Source organism: Ascaphus truei, chromosome 9, assembly GCF_040206685.1.
Source record: "Ascaphus truei isolate aAscTru1 chromosome 9, aAscTru1.hap1, whole genome shotgun sequence".
Classification (NCBI taxonomy): Eukaryota; Metazoa; Chordata; class Amphibia; order Anura; family Ascaphidae; genus Ascaphus; species Ascaphus truei.
The window spans coordinates 54,199,030-54,221,804 of record NC_134491.1 but is presented as its reverse complement, the minus strand read 5'-3'; the positions used below and the strand labels follow the sequence as shown (position 1 = coordinate 54,221,804).

The 22,775-nt window shown below is 45.2% G+C and overlaps 1 protein-coding gene across 2 annotated transcripts in view; it reads right to left on the bottom strand.

Moving 5' to 3' along the window:
* The window catches only part of JAG2 (jagged canonical Notch ligand 2), a 60,522-nt gene extending 48,368 nt beyond the window's left edge, over positions 1-12,154 (bottom strand). Inside the window, exons 1-2 of one of the 2 annotated variants that reach the window (XM_075614903.1) lie at positions 11,884-12,154; positions 10,390-10,716 (exon numbers count right to left, since the gene is read on the bottom strand). In XM_075614903.1, coding sequence (XP_075471018.1) covers positions 10,390-10,716; positions 11,884-11,955 — 399 coding nt within the window. In that variant the 5' untranslated portion in view covers positions 11,956-12,154. The remainder of the gene's footprint in view (positions 1-10,389; positions 10,717-11,883) is intronic. The other variant, XM_075614904.1, reaches the window with a different exon arrangement.
* Between the last annotated feature and the right edge of the window lie 10,621 nt (positions 12,155-22,775).

Below are 22,775 nucleotides of genomic sequence, written 5' to 3'. Positions count from 1 at the left end.
TTACAACAAGTAGGTATTAAAACAGCAAATATTGATGTTGAAACAAGAGGTGGTTCGTGGAGACTTCCACTCGAAGTAACAGGTCGGTGTTACAGCAGCATATACTGGTGTTGAAATGGGAGATGGTTCATGCAAGCTTCCACTCGCAGTCAGTATCATGCAAAACAGGGAGAGGCCATAGTGTAGATCATAAAAACGTAAGTTTTATATTTAAAAGCACATAAGACATGTACTCACATTGTGTACATAGAACAAAATCCCATAAGATTTTACTTGAGGCAGTAGGTCAGCAAACGCGGTGTTAGAGCTGCAGCCACTTCAAAGTCCCTCCACGAGAGTGCCCCCCGCCGGATGCTTACAGTTTCACTGGAATTGGTCCTACATGAACATTGTGTTGATGCTCATCAGCTTGCCAAACCTAGCATCTGCAACAGTTTATCTGTGCAGAGAAGCTGCGAGGGGGAGGAGAGCTCAGAGGGGGAGGAGAGCTCAGAGGGGGAGGAGAGCTCAGAGGGGGAGGAGAGCTCAGAGGGGGAGGAGAGCTCAGAGGGGGAGGAGAGCTCACCGGATGTCAGCTGTTTCTGAGTTCCCGGCCAGGGATCAGCTCCCTTCAATGCTCCCCCACAGCAACAGAGCTCTCCTCCCCCTCTGAGCTCTCCTCCCCCTCTGAGCTCTCCTCCCCCTCGCAGCTTCTCTGCACAGATAAACTGTTGCAGATGCTAGGTTTGGCAAGCTGATGAGCATCAACACAATATTCATGTAGGACCAATTCCAGTGAAACTGTAAGCATCCGGCGGGGGGCACTCTCGTGGAGGGACTTTGAAGTGGCTGCAGCTCTAACACCGCGTTTGCTGACCTACTGCCTCAAGTAAAATCTTATGGGATTTTGTTCTATGTACACAATGTGAGTACATGTCTTATGTGCTTTTAAATATAAAACTTACGTTTTTATGATCTACACTATGGCCTCTCCCTGTTTTGCATGACCCTGACTGCGAGTGGAAGCCTGCATGAACCATCTCCCATTTCAACACCAGTATATGCTGCTGTAACACCGACCTGTTACTTCGAGTGGAAGTCTCCACGAACCACCTCTTGTTTCAACATTAATATTTGCTGTTTTAATACCTACTTGTTGTAAGTAGGCATTTTATTAGAGTCAAGATTTGTCATAGATCCACATTCTGTGTTTATTTGCTGCACCATTATTCCCCTTTTTTCTTTTTTGGGTGTTCCTGATACCATCGCTCCCTTCCTACCCTGGACCATACTACTTGTAAGGGAATCAGTACACATTCCCTGTGAAGGTTGAGAATCTTTTTAGTTACACCCTATAATCCACTTTTATACATATATTTTTGCACTAGCACTGTTGTTTAGCACCGTTCCAAGTCACTGGGTTCCGATATTTATTTATATAGCGCCATTAATGTACATAGCGCTTCACAGTAGTAATACACGTGGTAATAAAATAAATAACAGAGCATGGGAATAAGTGCTTTAGACATAAAAGTAGAAGAGAGAACTGGCGCGCAATCCAATGAAGTGGGTCCCAGGGTGAAGGAAAATACTTTATTGATAAAATTCCATATAACAAACGGAGGAGAGCACCCTCCTACGCGAAAATAAAGAAAGAAAATAAGAAACACAGGTAGGGTATAAAAAGAACTGTTTGTGAGCTATTGCCATACTCCTTGATAAAGTGTACAACCGTACACGAAACGCGTAGGAGGGTGCTCTCCTCCGTTTGTTATATGGAATTTTATCAACAAAGTATTTTCCTTCACCCTGGGACCCACTTCATTGGATTGTGTGCCAGTTTTCTCTTCTACAGTTGACTACCACCACCTGGCTGCACATCCCACAGGACTTTGGAACAAGGCGGTATGTGAGTATTTTTTATTCTGTTGGAGGGGACCATCCCTTTGAGGAGTCACAGGGGCCTCATCATTTACCCCAACCTCAGGGATTATTTGGCCCCACAGAGACGGTTATTTCTCAGCCATATTCCATTTTGCCATATTCCATTTTGGCAAATTCCATTTTGCCAAATTCCATTATGATCTAGCACTGGAGCGCAGTTGTCACTACAATTTCTATTAGACATAAAAGTAACATTAAGGAAGAGGAGTCCCTGCACTGAGGAGCTTACACAGTCCAATTGGTAGGTAGGGAGAACGTACAGAGACAGGAGGAGGGAGTTCTGGTAAGTGCGTCTGCAGGGGGCCAAGCTTTATGTATCGTGTTCAGAATATCCACAGTGCTATTCATATGCTTCTTTAAGCAAGTGTGTCTTAAGGTGGGTCTTAAAGGTGGATAGAGAGGGTGCTAGTCGGGCACTGAGGGGAAGGGCATTCCAGAAGTGTGGGGCAGTCAGTGAAAAGATTTAAGGCGGGAGAGGGCTTTAGATACAAAAGGGGGTAGAAAGAAGACATCCTTGAGAAGAACGCAAGAGTCTGGATGGTGCATAACGAGAAATTAGGGCTGAGATGTAAGGAGGGGCAGAAGAGTGCAAAAGCTTTAAAAGTGAGGAGAAGAATGGAGTGTGAGATGCGGGATTTGATCGGAAGCCAGGAGAAGGATTTCACGAGGGGAGATGCTGAGACAGATCTAGAAAAGAGTAGAGTGATTCTGGCAGCAGCGTTTAGGATAGATTGTAGGGGAGACAGGAAGGCCGGACAGCAGGAGGTTACAGTAATCAAGACGGGAGAGAATGAGGGCCTGAGTCAGAGTTTTAGCAGTCAAGCAACAGAGGAAAGGGCATATCTTCTCATCCTTTCATCAAATCACCAGAAACACAATGCTATCCCAGGTGGGTTTGACAAGACAAACTGAACGCACCTCTAGGCACATAGAAATGATCCTAAAAATTGCAATCCTTCATCTTTTGAATTTTATTTTAAAACCCAATTTAACCTTTTTGAATAGATTTGCTATGGAAGATAATTTGACTTGCAGATGCTTATAAAAACAGTGTATGTACATAGACATATTTCCCCACTGGCTAATCTAGGTTCCTGGCATGTGAGAGACAAACACAAACTATGTTTTCCCAGCATTTTCTTATTTTCAGAATGATCGTCAAAAATATAATTGTTACAATTCAAAGCCATCCCTGCTTAAGCAGTAATTAATACTGGCAATAACATTGCACTTCTCTCCTCCTCCCCCCCCCCCCCCCCAAGCTCCATGTAGCATGAACGTAGCCATGTCCTTTGGGCGTATAGAGCTGCGCATCATTATAATTTCAAGCAAATTGGAGAGTCAAAAGGGAATTAAAGTGGCCATGTAACGGTGCACTATAAATTACTGCTCCAGAGCAGAACATCTGCATGCATTTCATTCTCAGAAACAGCATGAACTCAGCAATACATTAAATTATACTAAATGTGTCATTTTCCCACAAATTTGGGGGGGCGGGAGGGGAAATAAAGCATACAACTCCATTTACACTCCTTTGGCAAAAACTAAGCTCCAAAATTGACAGAATCAAGAAATAAGACATTGGAAGTGGGGTTTCTAGAACTACTCTCAAAAACGGCTCATTGGAGGGAATTTACTTTGTCTATACCAGTGTTTCCCAACTCCAGTCCTCAGGGAACCCCGACAGGTCAGGTCAGGTCTTAAGGATATCCCTGCTCCAGCACAGGTGGGTCAGTCAAAATGACCAAGCTGCCGATTGACCCACCTGTGCTGAAGCAGGGATATCCTTAAGACCCAACTTGTTGGGGTTCCCTGAGGACTGGAGTTGGGAAACACTGGTCTATACCGACGGCAACTCCCTGAATTAACTTTATAAAACCAACTTCTCTGCTGCTCCCCTCTGCAGGTCATTACTGGCATAAAGTTATAGCAGCAATGCTGGCTGCTGAGTTTTTTTTTTCTCCCCCTCTTTGGGAGAAGATATGTTCTGGACAATTAAAAATGGCCACCAAAACAGCAACATTGGACATTAGAGCCGTCTATTGGATTTCCATGGGCACCATCTTTGAGAATCCAGGAAGTACACTGGTACTGACAACCAAGCGTCGTGAGGCTGAAGGTCCTCAAAGCTTTAAAAGCTTTAAGAGAGGCACACGTTTTGCCTGGGCTTGCCGCTTTAAAGTCTTGGTTCTTCAGCCACAAAAAGCTCTCCACATCTCCAAATACTGCCCAAGTCGTCTTCACCTACGGAATGCTCTACTTCACAACTAAACCACCCCACCTCCCCTTCACACATGGAAAGGATCCCCAATGGGAAGCGTGGCAAAACATCTAAAAAAACAACCAGCTCATGTGACAGTCAATTCCCACAGGGAATTAAAAAAACTACTACTTGGCACAAGCTGAGCAGTAACACAACCTTCAAAACTACTATATAAAAAAAAAAAAAAAAAAAAAAAAAAAACCTTCCTTCCACACTCCACCCTTTCCTTGCAGATAGCAAGCTCTGTGTCAGGAGTCATCCTGGGGGGGTGGAGAAAAAAAATAAAACATTTTTCATGGCGTGTGTTACATGATTTAAAAACAGGATAGCAGTTCTAAAAAACCTGCCAGCTCACTGTAAGATGAAGCTTCGAGTTGACCCTCTGGCTATGTTGCAGTGGAATAAGAAATGAGGCACACGACAACTTCATCAGTCCTGTAAAACAGCAAGACGTACCTTTTAAAAAATAGACCAAAATGTAATATCACAATTTGATCTAGATTTTCAAAAAGTCAGTCATGATATTCAAGGCAGAGAACACATAGATTAGATCCTATTCTTTTAAACACCCCCCTATCCCCCCCCCCACACCCCTTAGACATACATATAAAATGGGGGAGGGGGGTGAGAGGGGGTCACAATTATTATTTCACAACTCCCCACAAATGGAGAACACCGTTAAAAAAAAAAAAAAAAAAAAAAAATTACATATGTTTTTTTTTTATTTTAGCAGGGAGTCTCCCAAGCTCAACCCCGTTCATGTCAGCTCCGTGCCACCCTGCTGTAGGAGATCCTTATCTCTATAGTTGGTAAGACTTGGAGCTTGGGTGGCGCCTTTAAAATGTATACATGCATACCCCGGTTTAAGGACACTCACTTTAAGTACACTCGCGAGTAAGGACATATCGCCCAATAGGAAAACAGCAGCTCACGCATGCGCCTGTCAGCACGTCCTGAACAGCAATACTGGCTCCCTACCTGTACCGAAGCTGTGCGCAAGCGGGGAGACTATAGAGCCTGTTACACATGCGTTATTTACATCAGTTATGCACGTATATGACGATTGCAGTACAGCACATGCATCGATAAGTGGGAATAAGGGAGTGCTTCACTTTAAGTACATTTTCGCTTTACATACATGCTCCGGTCCCATTGCGTACGTTAATGCGGGGTATGCCTGTAGTGTGCCAAAAACATTGTACAGCTAGAATAGTCAGGACTTTCTCCCCTCTCCTCCCACACCACAATTGTAACTTCCCAATGTAGAATATTAAACAAACCAAATGTATTTATTTATTTTTGAAAGGGTATCAAGCACTCGCATGGTTATTTTTGCAGAACCTGCATTATTAAAAAAAAAAAAAAAAGACTTCATTTAAAATCCCATGTAAATTGATCAAGATGCAGGAGCTATGCACAGATGGTAACTCATTAAAGAGGCAAAAGCACACATTTAGCTCTCAAATAATAATAAAAATAATAAAATAAACACACATTTTGCATATCATTAATGATCACACATGGCCAGGGATCATTGGACGTTGTTTATAAAAACTCTTACAAATCTTATCCCAGGTGAAACTTAAACAGGTGCTTAGTTTCTGAAGTGTCTGTCCACAGGACACATAATTGGTTACTTAAAAAGGACTAATTAGACTGTTTCTTAGCAACAGACTAGAAGCTCTGAATCAAGTATAACAGGCACTGTCATTTAGCCTTGGAACTCCACACTCATAATGGAAGATTTTGGAAGCCATTAGAGACAAGCACCAATTTTTAGCACTGTCCACCCGTGCAGAAACAGGGCTATCCTGAAAACCCGACCTGTTGGTGGCCCTTGAGCCCTGGGAGTTGGCTTTCCCTGACCCATTTACTCTTAAGTTGAAACTGGTGTTCTAACATTCTTTTATCAATTTTTATTGTAGGAGATCTCAGCAATATTTAGCATTTGTATCAGATTTTCTGCAGTTTCTTACTATTGTTCAACCGAAAACATCACACAATTAATTATTCGGCAATATGCGACAGGCAAGCCTCTGCGGTAATGCATATTTTTATTACAGATTCCAGAGTGTTTTTGGATAACTATGGATTCGATCTTACAAAAAACAAATACACGTTCTAAGCACAGAGGTCATGAACAAAATGACTTCTAAAACAGTCCAAATCAGAAAAGTGTTCACCGTGTACCAAAAAGGCTCTCTCCTTCTGCACAAAGAGGATGGTTTAAGCATTGACAGAAGGCCCGGTCCCTCCCATGGAGAGTTTCACCTTCTGCCTGTTCTGTAAGCTATGAAACAAGTGGCTGAATGCTGAGGGCCAACTCACTGAAAGGCTTTACATATATTTGTCAAGCCTGCAAAATGAAAAATCAGTTGGTGTACACACAGCAACTGTAATACTTGCAACATTGGCCTGGCTTAGTCACGCTCAATAGAATAATGTATTAAAAAGGTCTGGTGAATCAAATAAAAAATAAAATAAATAAAAGACTCCAAATTGCTTACTACCCATCAGCCATAATCTAATCCTGGGGAAGCCAACTCCAGTCAGTCATCAAGGGCCACCAACAGGTGAGGTTTTAAGGATACCCCTGCTTCAGCACAGGTGGCAAAGTCATTAACTGAGCCACTTGTGCTGAAGCAGGGATATCCTGGAAACCTGACCTGCTGGTGACCCTCGAGGACTGGAGTTGGCCGCCTCTGGACTAGACTAATCAAAACTAGTGGTATTCTGTCTTCTGCAAACATACTCTGAATTTAACAGCAACCAATACAAAATGACAGACCTGTATATATTTAAGCACATTAGAAACTCAACCGATGATACCAACTGCACCCCGAGGTGGCCCCACATGTTAAATAACAGAGATGAAAGCCATCTGTCAAACACCATAATACTGGCTCAACAGTTGCAGTGCAAATTCAACAATTTTAGTGTGATGGCTACGTGCAAATATATATCAAGCATAAATAATGATAGACATAATAATAAATGGTCGGTACACATTAAGTCAGACTTAATACAGTAGTACAATCCCATGAACAATGGGAAGGACCAGTGGCAAATCTAGGATTTCAGCATACACCATTGTCACCCAAGTAATGAATTCAGCGGGGACCTCAAAAATGTACATTCCTAGGCAGGCACTAGTTTACAGTATTAAATCAGTTGGAGGTGAAAGAACACACACACACACAATCCAGAACCAACATCCTTTCACCTATACGGCAATAGCCGAGCAGGGGCTCCCTTTCCCTCCCACCCTCCTCCCTCACTAGGTATAAACCAAATGGTAGACTGAAAGTTTCCGACACTAGACTTAAAAGAACAGTATTGTATACGAAAATAATGGTGGAAAGGGCAGTGTCTCTCCAAGGTAGGAAGAAACACTATGCCAACAGCTCTACCTGCAAATCAATACGATGACCCAAATACAAATGCTGACTGTGGGTAATTCTATATGGTCTGAAACATCCAATGACTTGAATGGGGGTTTCAGCAATTGGTAGCTTCCGTCAATGTATAATGACCCCTTAATGGAACACGTAATTTTTAGTTCCAGAATTTTTTTTTTTTAATGGAGTGATCACTGAACAAGAGTCAATACATAAAAGTACTATGGTATAATTTTTTTTCTTCTCTGGCAAAGTTACAAAAATAAATGTATACACGAGATAAAAGAAACCCGCTATTTTGTGCATTGGCAAGCAATGTTCAAGCAACAGCAGATTCTAAAAAAAAAAAAAAAAACGAACGATTGTGTGTTCTAGCTATAATGGATGTGATGCTTTTATCCATTGTTTGTCACGCATGCACATCATTCGTCTTCTAAATATGACACTTGAGCCGTCTCCAACAGTGGGAGGCATGTCCACTGAAACCTATACGCATGAAACAGAGTATGGAGAACTTTCAAAAAGGGAGGAACGAAAGCTTCCCCAAGAGCACATTTTATTAGCATTTGCAGCTCGGTTTCATAGTCTTTACTTTAAAATCTTCTGCGTCTAACAGTAGGAACACAATCTCCTTGTATCACATACTCAATGTCCCCAACCCAACAGCGCACAAATGTTTAACTTGGAGGAAAACAAAATTCTGATCATACCTAGATACCGTAAAAGGTTAGTAGCATGCCTGCAGCTGCACAAAAGTACACATATAGTGACACTCTTAATGATAGTTTTCATTTATAGGATCCTTGAAGCACACTAAAGACTTCAAAACAATGTAAAGCGCTGAAAAGGTCTCTTGCAAATTAAATATCTGTCCAACATGCAGTTAAGAGCGCACGTTAGTTGAAACCAAGACATTCTCAGCAACACAAGGCAAATTCAGGAGTGGATTTTTCTAAAGCAGTAAAGGAGGCGAGTGATCCTACAGCACAGTACACCTGTCTCTGTCAAAGGGGAAAGGGTGTGTGCATGGAGATTTTGGGGGTGGGGGGGGAGGAGAAGAGAGAAGGGTGAAGACTTGTTATACGAGACTGGTGAAGACTCATGTTTAATGCACTTTAATCTCACACAGAGCCAGTACTACTGACATGCCTCAGACTCACACTCAGATTGGGTTTCCAACAGTTAGAAGAGATCAGGAGACTCGTCAGTTCTACGTACGGTAATGCACATGCTCGCCTGGAATGGCATCTGTGCATACACAGTTTTACATTCTAAATGTAAAAGTTGTCGAGAGAGATATATAGATGTATATACACACACACTTTTTTTATATACACATAACTGCATGCGTTAGTAAATAAAACTTCAGTTAGAACGAAGTAGAAAAGATACAAACAGTGTTTACTTTTGATAAATGAATGTAGACACCCATTGTGTCTCATTCAATCCATCACCAGTCATTTTACAATATTACAGGGTTATTTGACAAGACCAAATCTTTTGCATTTAAAAAAAAATATTTATACCACAGCTTTCATATTTAATTTTCTGGGCATCCTGGTGCAGTGTTTGCACCCCCATTACCTCAGTTAAGCAGCCATTCTGCACCCAGTTTCACACTCGAGAACCGAAAAATGACATTTTCTTACAATAGAAACTCACGGCTCGCACATTTGGTTAACAACAAATTCTTACATATAACTCATCGAACCAGTGCAGGAGACCCCAAAAATTATCGTTGCGAGCCTTATCTGTGCGGTCAGAAATTCACCAAGCACAATTTAACCCATTGGTTGCCTGGGGGTCCCGCAATGCTGGACAAGCTGACAGCCAAAGGGGTTAGACACCAGCCATTAAAACTACCCTTAAGCAGAACTTGTGCAAATATTCATGTCTATTTTGACCCCACTAGCACACATTGCACGACTACACAACCAGCACGCACAAACCCCCGCCCTGCCACCAGCCTCTATTTACTGGGCTTGAGGCTGCCTCCAGCTGGCACGAGCCCAACTATGCAACACGCCTCCAAGGTAACAGGGCAGCCCTCCAGCCCCCACAGACCCCAGCAAGCGCTGGCTGACTAGATGAAACGCTGTGTCAAGCCACCTGTAGCCATGAAAAAGCAGTTCCTGGGTCCCCAAGCAAAAAAAAAAAAAAAAAAGGACACCTGGGGACAACAAGCTTGTCAAATATTTCTAATAGATCTAGCATGAGAAGTTTCATATGGGAATTAAAAGATGAATTGTAGCACGGAGTCCCCACGGCTCTTACACAAACACAGACAACCTAGTCACATCAACTACTTGGTCTCCATAGCATTGTAGTACTTGAAGGGGATAAATAGCACTGAAAGGGCATCATTTTTATTCTGTTCTTTATGAACTGGGCACATGTAAAAAAAAAAAAAAAAAAAAAAAACAGTAAAGCAGGGGTCCAATACAACCCTGACAAAATGAGCTCTAGCAATTCAACGTATGCAGCTTGCTCCAGTCTGATCTACAAGCCTGTGTTACTAGATACCCAAAGGCTTCGTATTCATGCGAGCACAACTACTACATCAAATGTCCTTTTAAAAACGCCGATCCTCCACCTACCCCAAACACAAAAGCGAGGGTGTGTGTATATAACAAGCACAAACACCAGCACAAAAAAACACAAATACAACCCAGAAGCATCCATGAGAAGGCATCAAGAACCGATCCCCGACGTACAATAATATAAAAAAGCCAGCAGATTAAATAAAGAGATCTCATATGAGCAGCAAGTCAAGTGAGAAGATATGGATAGGACAGATCAACCTACCGGCCAGGCGAACTGGAAAGGGATAACAACTCTGCCACCTTCGTTGAGATGGTTTTTACCCTGGTGGCTATATTTGTTGCTCAAATAAAAAGTATTTCCACCGAGAACCGCAGTAGATCCAGAGCCGTAGTTGCACGGTCCAGTTGGGGTGATCTTGGCCTGGTACTCCTTCAAACAGACTTTCAAATAAGTGTCACACTCATCCCTGGTGCAGTCCGGGTTCTGGGAGCTTTTAATGTCATCACAGCATCCCCCGTTGAACAATTCTCCGTTTACATTCTTCACGGCGTTCAGCTGCAGCTCAAAATAACCCGTGGACTGGGAAACCTAAAAATAAAGACATCAAGGAGGGGGAGAGAGAGAACCTCATCACTGCGGTGCCTGGGGAGAGGTAAAAGGGGGGCTGGGGGGGTGGGGAGAGGTAAAAGGGGGGGGGGGGTGGGGAGAGGTAAAAGGGGGGCTGGGGAGAGGTAAAAGGGGGGGGGCTGGGGAGAGGTAAAAGGGGGGGGGTGGGGAGAGGTAAAAGGGGGGGCTGGGGGGAGAGGTAAAAGGGGGGGCTGGGGGGAGAGGTAAAAGGGGGGGCTGGGGGGAGAGGTAAAAGGGGGGGGGTGGGGAGAGGTAAAAGGGGGGGCTGGGGGGAGAGGTAAAAGGGGGGCTGGGGGGAGAGGTAAAAGGGGGGCTGGGGGGAGAGGTAAAAGGGGGGCTGGGGGGAGAGGAAAGGGGGGCTGGGGGGAGAGGAAAGGGGGGCTGGGGGGAGAGGAAAGGTGGGCTGGGGGGAGAGGAAAGGTGGGCTGGGGGGAGAGGAAAGGTGGGCTGGGGGGAGAGGAAAGGGGGGAGAGGAAAGGGGGGCTGGGGGGAGAGGAAAGGGGGGAGAGGAAAGGGGGGCGAGAATCTGCAGGGGTGATCCATTCTTATGATCACAGGCCGCCCTCTTGGTGCAGGCAAAAAAAAATGTTTATTAAAATTGCTGATGGGAATTAAAGACGGATCGATTGCATGAGGTAAAAATGCAGCAGCCATCGGTGGGGTGGGGGAGATTGAACTACACCCAGATCGATGTTACTGCTAAGTACGTAGTTCAACGATGCAAAAAAAATAAAATAATATATATCGAACTTTTAGGTGTTTGTAATAGTGGTTCTTGGTTCCTACTTCCAATGCAAAATCTGGACTGTATATGTAAAATTATATATATAATTTTACACTTGATATATAATTGTGCGTGTATAATATTACATACAGTCCTGATTTTGCATTGCAAGTAGGAAGCAATTACCCATACTAATTTGCGGAGGTGCAAATGGGGGGGGGGGGGCAGTTTCATTGCAAAGTATTCCCAGCTATCCATATTAAAATCTCCCCCCCTCACCTCACAGTATAAGAGATATCCCGGGGTACGGGCGCCCGGGAGAAACGTGCAGGGAAGAGAGGTGCAGCGCACAGGGCAGGGAGAGGACCGTTAGCCCGGAGTTGTGTATATGGGAGATCCCTTACCTGGATCCAGAAAGTTAGCAACACCAAGCCAACCGCGGCTAGGTGGCCGCCGCTAAGCGCTATATCCGACATCGCCGGCGCTCTGTACAGGTGCAAAATCAGTAATCAGGACTGCGCGATAGCCATGCGCCGGTATCCAGCTCCCCGCACCCTGCAGCGCACACACACAACACGGCTCCCCTGCAGCGCACCGATGTGAGCGCGCGCTCCGCCAGCAGCTCCCAGCCCCACTCCTCAGCTCCCTGTGTCCTGCACCCAACATGTAGGTGCGAGACTGACAGCTTCATTAACCATTAGTAAGAGGCGCTGCGTCATTCATATTCATGAGGGGGCGCGGGCTGGGGGGCGTGACCGGCTTCATTGCACACATGGGGGGGGGGGGGGAGTGAGAGGCAGAGAGTGTAGTGGTGGAGGCAGGTTGTGTTCTTGCAAAGGGTTAATGTAATCTGCGGAGATCCTGTGTGCTTTCTGCTGTGATCCTGTGTGCTTTCTTCTGTTTCTAATCAATAATTCCCATGGATACATAACTACTATATATATATACAATACATATAATATATATATATGTATATATCTGTGTTCATATGTTTGTGTGTTGTGTTGTATATGGCTATATATCAATGTATAGAGATATACATATATTTATGTAGATACATCTATCGTTATATGTAATCCCTATGTAAATATACAAGAAATCAAAGATATGCAGCATATTACAACCTACCTCTACTTACCTACCCTGCAACTAGGTGACCCAGTTATGCCTACTTAAAGTTCAGATGAATATAATTATTTCATTTGTTAACCCCTTTTGTGCCAAAAGACCTGCAGAACATAGGAAGTCACTTGGCAGTGAAGAGTTAATTCACCGCTCTTTGATTGCACTTATATGGGAGAATTTTGTGTGTGTTGCAAATATGATTTGCATTTCCAATCCACTGAGCTCCCCCTTCTGCTTGAGAGGTGCAGAGCATGTACAGTCCAATGCACAGACCCATTTTATTACACGCACCTATTTAATGGACAAACTTAATACAAATATGCTATTGCCGATATTTTTTTGTATCCCCACACAAGTCATTGTACCTGTTTTAAAGTGGTAAACTTTAAGTAGATACGGCAGACCAAAAAACCCCATTACATACAAATACTTCGATTGTAAGCTCTCCGGGGCAGGGATTTCCTTTCCTATTGTCTGATTTTGTTTGTTGCACTTATTGTATTATAATTTCCTGTACTGTACTGTCTCTTTTGTAAAGCGCTGAGTACATTGTGGGTGCTGTATAAATAAAGATAACATACATGTGAAACACATGTTGTAGCAAGACATTATTCATCATTAATGTCTCTCTCAAACCTACAGGTAATTTGCAAGGAGGTTAGTCAGACCACCCTGTGCAACTTCGTCAAGTTATCAGTTAGCTACCAGGGTTTCGCCCTGATTTTGTATCTCAGATACAACTTAGTGCTAAGTTCAATTTTCCCTTGTTAAAATATGTTGGGTTGTGAGCTAGAAAATCATCACCTGCACAATTACATCCCCCCTCAAATTCACTGATAATGCCAAACAATAATCAGCTTTGCATTAGTAATAAAATCATTTGCACCTGTGTTTATACTCAAACATTTAGGCATTATGGCCAAGATTCACTACACTCCGCCGATAAGGTTATAAATATGCGTTAACCTTTTCGCTGCCGGCGTTCCCGCGACAGCAGTTTGCCACTGGACCGTCAGGATTTGTGGTCACGTGAGCACGACTGCCACGGTGGATGTAAACGGATACACACACACACACACACACACTACTACTACCCCCCAAATACACACACACTACCCACCCCTAAATATACACACACATACATACATGCACACACACACACATATACACACACACACTACCCACCCCCAAATATACACACACACACTACCCACCCCTAAATATACACACACATACATACATGCGCACACACACACACACATACTACCCACCCCCAAATATACACACACTCATACATATACACACACTTGCATTGGGCCTGCCTCTTTCCTCACTGTCTTAGGTTGCCACTCCCCAGCCGTTGCCGCTCTCCCTCACTGTGCTGCTCTTGGCTGCAGGGGGGCCTGGCCGACGCTTCTCGAGCCACTTGTTGCTGCCCGGCATCACCCCAGCTGCTTGCATGCCTACACTGTTCCATGGCGGGCCTCTCTGTGACGGTGGCGTGCGGCGGGAGTGGCGCCGCGCACTTTCAGTATGTGTCGGTATCAGAGAGACCCGGTGTGGGACAATGTAGGAGGCATGCCAGCAGCTGGGGAAATGCCGGGCGGCAACAAGAGGCCCGGCCTGCGCCGGCTGGGCGCCCCCGCAGCCAAGAGCAGCACAGTCAGGGAGAGAGGTAGCAGCTGGGGAGCGGCAACCTGCGGACGTAGGAGAGCCACATGTAGGTGCTGAAAGTCACATGCGGCTCGGGAGCCCTGAGCCTAAGGCTGCGGTCCCAGTCATGACTGTGACACGCACGCCCGGCGGGGGGCGGCACGTACACAGCGTTAACCGCGGTCTGAGGGGAGAGGGAGCTTGCGACAGGAGGAGTCGCTAGGAGTAAACTCAATTTCCCCAGCCTCCCTGAAAAGCTGTCGTGCAGAGCAGGAGGAAATTGCGCGTCAGGGTAGCAACTGGGACCGGAGGTACTGGGGGCGGAGTTTAATTGCACAGCGCACACCGAGACGTGCGCTGTAGTAATTACTGGGACCGCAGCCTAAGACGGCCCCCTGCTCTGAGTGGTGCAGCTGGACGAGCCCTCGTCCTCCAATTGGCTGCACCATCATGATCCGTGTTTTGATTGGCCTCTGCTCCATGAAAAATATAGGAGACGGAGGGCTATGTAAGGAGCCCGGCCGATCAGAGAACCAATACAATCTTAGATGACGTTTGGAGTTTGGATGGAGACGGTGACATCACGACTGGCGGGCTATTCGAAAGTGCTATTGGTTGAATAGCACTGAGAACAAGAAGCTGTTCAGGGCAAGCCTACCGAAGCAGGCACCTGAACCTACTTGAGGCTAGATTCTTTCCCCGCAGGTGGGAGTTGCATTGTGATTGTGTGATTTGTGCATTTGCTGGCTTGCCAGAATAAACTTTCGTTTATTCAACTGTAGCCCCGGTCTATTTTCAGCCTCAGAGACCCCCTTCGTTGCGTGCCGAGCGGTCGCGGGTGCCACCGGAGGCAGCGAGGGAACCGCCGGCACACGGCAAAGGTGGGGGCCGGAGCAGGGAGCGCTCCGAGGCCGCCATTACAGATGCGCGCAGATAGGGGTAGGGAGTTGCAGCGGCCATTAGGGAGTCGCGCATGCGCAGTGCAAGCGAGCACGCGGCCCCAATACAAAAGCAGCCTCCATGGGACTACAGTTCCCATGAGGCTTAGGGCCAAAGACCCCAGGTGTCCCAGAGTGGCCAATGAGGGCCAAGGATTCTCAGCCAGGGATATAGATACATTTCGCGGGCTTAGGAACGGCAGTTGGAGCTGGGAACAGGAAGGGAGAGGCAGGGTGTAGGGAGCAAGTGGCTCCTACACCAGGTAAGGTAATCCCCAGGTCCCAGGCAGGCCCCAATCCCCACTAGGGTAGTGGGTAGGTACTGAGGGAAGGCCCCTAAGGTAGGGACCCTGCCCTTAGGTGTGTGGGTGTAGTATTGTTAGTGACACAGCTGTCAGTGCTGTGTGCACTGACAAGGAGACCCAGTGTTGAGTGCAGTGCGGTTGATGCAGGTATTAGGTTGAGCTAGTGAGAGGGGATCCGGGAGGTGAAGGGAGAGGTAGTGTGGGTGCAGGTGGTCCGTGACCCACCTGCATAGGACAGTTCTTCCCCGCAGGCCCCTAGGAGAATCCCTGAAGTCACCGTAGATTGCAGTGCTGCAGGGACGCCCCACAGTGGTAGCGAACATCACCCTTACTGAGTACAGGTTAGGGACAAAGGTACAGAGTTGCGGTTGTGGCGAGTCGTTTGGGACCAGACGGCTGGACATTGACACCCAGGAGGCAGGCCGCTGATTCGTCTGACCCTTTGCGAAGTTGTTACCGGTCACCGCCGTGACCGGAAGGTATTTACATCAAGTGCACCAACATCGGTCAACAGGCGCTGATCTCGCCTTATGCGTAACTCTTTGGGGACACTAGTGAAGAGGCCAAAGGACTGAGCCTATACAAATATAGTACCATACATGGACACGGTGTGTGGGGCACGCGGTGAGGGGACAGAGACGTTACTCCCGATGAGAGTGGCCGAGCCACTAAGGTTATATTGCGTTATAGTATAAGGTTATGTGTGATATGTGTTATTGCCACGGATCATTATAAAGAGGTTATTATTGCATTATAGTAAAACTGGTTGTATTCATATGTGTGTTGTTGTATTTCTTGCCCAGGGGAATCTCACATCACAGGGATCCTGGGCAAGTGGAGGCGCTGCGCTATAAGTGTTACCCCAGGCTCCCAGCTAGCGGAGGCTCAGATCTCCTGGAGCCACAGGTGTGTACAGTGACCAGTAGTCTCTTTGGGAGGCGTCAGAAAAAGGGCTACACAACTATTGTGTCCTGTCTGGTGATAGTGATCCCGGTGGTAAAGGTGTTAAAAGTTCTGGTCTCCCGTGATACCCATTATGTGTTATTTGTATTATTTGTTATTTATATGATTGTCACGTGTATTACTGCTGTGAAGCTCTATGTGCATTGATGGCGCTATATAAATAAAGACATATAATACAATACAATGTGAGTCAAATTTTACAGCAAACATGTAAATGAGCATGCAAATGAGTAATTAATGCAAATTATTTATTCACATGCTATTCAATACACGCTAATACCTGGAGATATCACCTTGACATATCTGGATACTGGCTACAAGAAAATATCACCAGTTTTTAGCATCTATCCCAGGCTGGCGTTAAGCCTATCTTGCTCATGTATGGAATGGCCACTATACACATAGATAAGAAAACTATATACATAGATCATAATAGCCAAGATAATACTATACAGGATAACGCTAGCCAGCCTACAATAGGTGATGAAAATAGATAGAATGGGGGAATAAATATACATAATATTAAGATTGCACTACTAATTTTTATATTAACCCATTATAAGCCAAAGTCACCAGCTTGTCATTGTCACCTATTCTAAATAAAATAAAAATAATAGAAATAATAATACTTAAAGCAGCAGTCCAAGCTGCCGTTTAAAACATAAATAAAAAATTACCCCTTTCAATAATACAAATTCACATAATGATAAGTAATTAGCTAAGTTGCCGATCAATCCGTTCTGCTGTGATCGGTCAGCGAAGATTCGGCTCGGGGGTTCACTAAATGGCTATCAGTGCAGTAGAAGAGGACCAAAGATGCAAAGTTCTGTGGGGGAAGATCATGTGACCAGGCAGTTACTAGATACAATTGGTGCACTGCGAAAGAGAAGGCAGGGCTCAAAAAGGGGTGTGCCAGAGCCTGTTTCAGAAGAGGAAGGGGATGTGACTTTGTAAATGGTTGCTATAGAAAAAAAAATGCTTGTTACATTATAATACATTAAAATGTCATTCAAAGTTGTTGTTGTTTTTTTTTTTTTAAATGCTACATGTATTTTCTTATAGTACAGAACTGATTAATTTAAAAAAAAAAAAAACACACACATGTAAGATATTGCTTGGTCTGCAGCTTTAAGGCCTAATATTTGCACGAATGGATATTTTGGTTTTTGCATTTTAATTGTCGGGTGTTTATATTAACCCCTTTGATGCCTGAAGGTATTATTTTGCAATGCACTGGTAGCCTCAGTCATCAAATGGGTTAAAAGATTTTGTTACATGTGTTATGGTTAGGCTCACCCAGTACTAACTGTACTTACATTTTCTTATAATTTACTGGACTGCTTGAGGTGTAACCAAAAAAAAACTAGAACACAAAAGATCAACAAACATTCAAATTCACAAAAATCCAACACTCCCTCATTATTAAACCTGTCACATTAGTTATATCACACTGCATAAAAGCCGTCACCTCTTTCTAATATTTCATTTAAATTGGTGTTTTATTTAATACAGATGTAGCGAGACGTATCGTCTCTCTGGCACCCGAGCCAAGCTGCGTGACCACGACCAAAATTGCCCTGGGGCAGGAGGATTATCGCTGTGGGGGTTCCGATCCGAAAGCATGGACTCCACGCAGTGCGATGGAGGCGGACTCCAGAACCTCAGCCACGGCACCAGATACAGTAAGTGCTTCTACATCTGTATTTTGGCTAAAGTATGATAAGCTTGCCCACCATGCCAAGGTAACCTCAGATCAGGAAAGTCCTAACTTGTAATTTAATTATATGTCATTACATTTAATGAAAGTGTAATGTTATTAAAATATGCAACTTTTACATACCTTAAGCAAGATTATAACTTCATTTTAACTCAAGTGTTAAATTACAGCATTATTTATTATGAAATCCAAAACACAGTTTCAAATGCACATCTGTAGTGTTTGTTTTCAGCACTGCGACATTGGAATAAATAGTACATTGGGGATGTCTCGTGAAAAGAATACATTCAAAACTAAAATGGCTCAGGTATGTTGCAGCCTATAAATATCATTGTTGTGTTCATTCAGATATATTCTAATACATGTTTGTTTTCATGCCTTATATATTTGTTCAACAATCAAAACAGAAACTAAACACAACTTGGGTTCTGTATCCAGAGGGTGGAACATGCTCCCAAATGCAAGGTAAACATTTCCATCTGCAGGAGATTGCACCAGTGACATTTTTATGACGCTTGTTCGTCTTTTCTCTTACATTTGTCTCAGATCTTTTAGGGAAAGGGGGTAACGCCACCTCGGACCTGGCAGATCTATTTGACGCAAACAGAAAAGACGACTGCACAAGGAACACAATACGGTTTATTTTCATTCCTAGTACTTTATTCAGAAAAGCGTTTATGGGAAGTTAGGTTGATATTTGAAAGCAGCAATCCAAGCGGCCGTTCCCCCCTCCCCCCATTTTTTCTTTCCATAGGCTTGAAGCAGGAGGACGAACCCCCTTCATTTACACTCTGGGGACCCCCTGCTTTGGAAGATACTTACCTCCGTAGGGGCCCCGTTAGCCACCCCAGCTCAGCTACGTGGCTTATGTAATGGCGGCTTTTCAAAACTCCAGCGTCCTGAGGGCCAATAGGAAGCCGTGACATCATCCCTAGCGGCCTCTGATTGGCCAATGTGACCTGGACATTTAAACTCCACTCCCTTATTAGATCAGTATCTCTGGAAGCAGGGGGACCCCAGAGCTGAAATTAATGGGGTTCAGCTCCGGAGACCACCTGCTTCAATCCTATAACAAGAAGATGTAGTGGATAGTGGTTTGCTGCTTTCATTCCTAGTACTTTATTCAGAAGAGCTTTCATGGTAAGGTAGGATGATCCTAGTTTAAGACACTGTTACTTTAATGTTACTTTACTGTTAACCCATTTGCAGAGGGGTATTGCAAAGTAATGTATTTTACTACCTGGAATGCAAATGGGTAAATCAGACTCCGAAGTTAGTTATTTTAGATTATAAAGATGATCGCGTTTTACTGTGTCCACTCATAAATTAATATTGACGGAAGGGTGCAAATTGGATATACCCTTATGTTGATAGATGTATGTTTAAAAGAACAGTAAAAGAGACTTTCTAATAATATAAATATGGCTTATACCTAGAAACTAGAAAACATTCTATACAGTACATGTAGGGTAGAAGTTGCCTCTCTAAATAGGTAGAGAGAAGGTGGGTGAGAGAAGGGGTGGTTGAAGGGGGGGGGAGGGAGGAGAGAGGGGTGAGTGAGAAGAGAGAAGAAAGAGGGGTGATAGGGAAGCGAGAGGAGACAGGGGTGAGAGGTAAGGGGGAGCAGAGAGAGGTGAGAAAGAAGGTGGGGGGAGGGGTGAAAGGAAAGGGGGGAGAGAAGTGAGAGGGTAAGGGGGGAAAGAGAGGGGGAGATAGAAAATGAGGGAAGAGTGAGAGAAAGGAGGGGGTAGAGTGAAAAAAGGGAGGGAGGGAGAGAGTGAAGGAAGTAAGACTAGAGACGGGGGCATGTAGGGGAGATGCAGGTAAGAAGAACAGTATGTGGGGGAGAAGCTGGTGAGGAGGGCAACATGTGAGGGAGAAGCTGGTGAGGAGGGCAGCATTTGAGGGAGAAGCTGGTGAGGGCAGCATGTGGGGGAGAAGCTGGTGAGGAGGGCAGCATGTGGGGGAGGAGCTGGTGAGGAGGGCAGCATGTGAGGGAGAAGCTGTTGAGGAGGGCAGCATGTGGTGGAGAAGCTGGTGAGGAGGGCAGCATGTGAGGGAGAAGCTGTTGAGGAGGGCAGCATGTGGGGGAGAAGCTGGTGAGGAGGGCCGCATGTGCGGGAGAACCTGGTGAGGAGGGCAGCATGTGAGGGAGAAGCTGTTGAGGAGGGCAGCATGTGGGGGAGAAGCTGTTGAGGAGGGCAGCATGTGATGGAGAAGCTGGTGAGGAGGGCAGCATGTGGGGGAGAAGCTGGTGAGGGCAGCATGTGGGGGAGAAGCTGGTGAGGAGGGCAGCATGTGGGGGAGAAGCTGGTGAGGAGGGCAGCACGTGGGGGAGAAGCTGGTGAGGAGGGCAGCATGTGGGGAAGAAGCTGGTGAGGAGGGCAGCATGTGGGGGAGAAGCTGGTGAGGAGGGCAGCATGTGGGGGAGAAGCTGGTGAGGAGGGCCGCATGTGGGGGAGAAGCTGGTGAGGAGGGCAGGATTTGGGGCCACATTCTTAATGTACATTAATTGTACAGCTCCAAAAGCTTACCAAAGCCTCGTAAGTGGCCCCCAACCAAAATATTTGCCCCCACATTGCCACAGATTTTAAAAACCATAACTTACAAATAATAGAAAAAAAATCAAGTTGAAGTCATATATAAATGAACAATTCTCCTAGAAATATTCACCATGGGTAGTGAAAAAAAACCAAAACACTTGACACATATTTGTAAAATGTGTAATCCTTGCACTCCTAATTTCATTTTCTCCTATAGGATAAGGGGAAGGTGGGGCGGGTGGGGGGTGAAGAAAATAAATATGACATGAAAGGAGGATCAAGAAACGTTTGATGTCATAAATACTACTTACAACAGAAGCAAATGCCAGTTCCCCTGAGTATATGCAACATTATACAGACATACAGAATGCAGTGAACGACAGACATTAAACAAGAGAAATATACTACAAGCAGCAGCCTAATATGGCAACTTGCAACCATTGTTTAACTGGTGTAATTGATGTGTTTTTGTCACTGCAATATAGAAGCAAGAGTGAAGGTGATTTATGTGCCTGGAGGATTCATTTGAACAATTTAGGTAAAAGACTAGCTGACAATATGTGTTTCTTTACTTAAAAGCCTGAAAATAAGACGATACACTATATGTATCAAGAGAAGCTACTTAAACCTGGCCCAAACAGTTGTGCCACCAGGTGCTCCTACACATCATTTATATTGGTTTAAATGTCCACCAAATAAAAGATTTAACATCGTAAACACTTGTTTTGTGGTAATTTTCTGTTTGGGTCGTACATGTAGGTTTAATGTCAAAATGAGTTGGTGTATTCCATCCCCCTAAAAATATGTGTGTGCTTCCAGGAGAGGAGCACATGCAATTCTTGACTTATTTGTTAACACATGGTAATTGGTAGAAAGCACTTCTGTTTTTTTTCACTCAAAACTGTAGAACACCCTAAGGCTAAGTCCATAGTGACTTAAGCCGTGCGGAGGCGCACTGAGGCTAAGGGAGAGCGGGTGCTCTCCCTGGCCTTAGAGCGCGCGCCGTCGGTGGGCGTGCCTGGGGGGCGGGCCAGTGACGTCACGGAGCTGGTTCGCCCTCATTGGGCGAACCGCTCACGTAACCGGCCCTGCGCTCCCGTGAGCGCCGAAACTAAAGATTTATTAAGACACACGCTTCCGCAAGTGTGCGGAAGCGTGCGCGAGCAGCTGCGCGCCTCAGCACTGGTCAGCGCCTACGCGCTGACCATGCCCGAGGCCTAAGGCGGAGTCCATGCTGAGGCGCGCTGACGCTTGTCAGTAAGCCCCTGCAGCCGCAATGAGAGCGGCTTTAGCAGGGGCTCGCGCACGCTTCCGCAGGCGTGCGGAGACGTTCCACTTAAAACATTTTTCGTTTTGGCACTCACGGGAGCGCAGGGCCGGTCATGTGAGCGGTTCGCCCAATGAGGGCGAACTAGCTCCGTGACGTCATGCCCACCCCCCAGACGGCGCGCAAACTAAGGCCAGGGAAAGCACCCGCTTTCCCTCAGCCTCAGCGCGCCTCCGCACGGCTGCAGTTACCATGGACTCAGCCTAACTCACACAGACGTAACCCACACTAGCATATCTATGTTAACCCAGAACTGTCTGCAACAAATTGCTCTGCAAGCCCTTTTGATATTGAAAGGGTTAAATTAAATTAAATCAAAAGCAATTAGCCTCTCAATTGCCTAACTCCGCAATCAGAAATGATTAACATTAATAGTATTAACTGAGAGTTTATTAATTAGGTTGCACAACACAGGTACAATGTGCTTTGGATACATCTACAAACAAAGGTAAATGTACATTAAAGGGTACAGTGTGCGTTGGATACATGTGCAATGAACTGGAAAGTTATTGGTTCTTCCTTTATGATTACCAAGATGTACTGAATGTAAAAAAACATCCTGGTCATTCTGACTGTGCCACTGATTGAGCCACCTGTGCGGAAGGAGGGTTATCCTGAAAACCTGACCTGTTGGTGGCCCTCGAGGACCGGAGTAGGCCAAACCGGGCATAGATCATGTTGAAACAGTAATATAGAGATGCAGAGGTATTTGACGCCGCACTGTC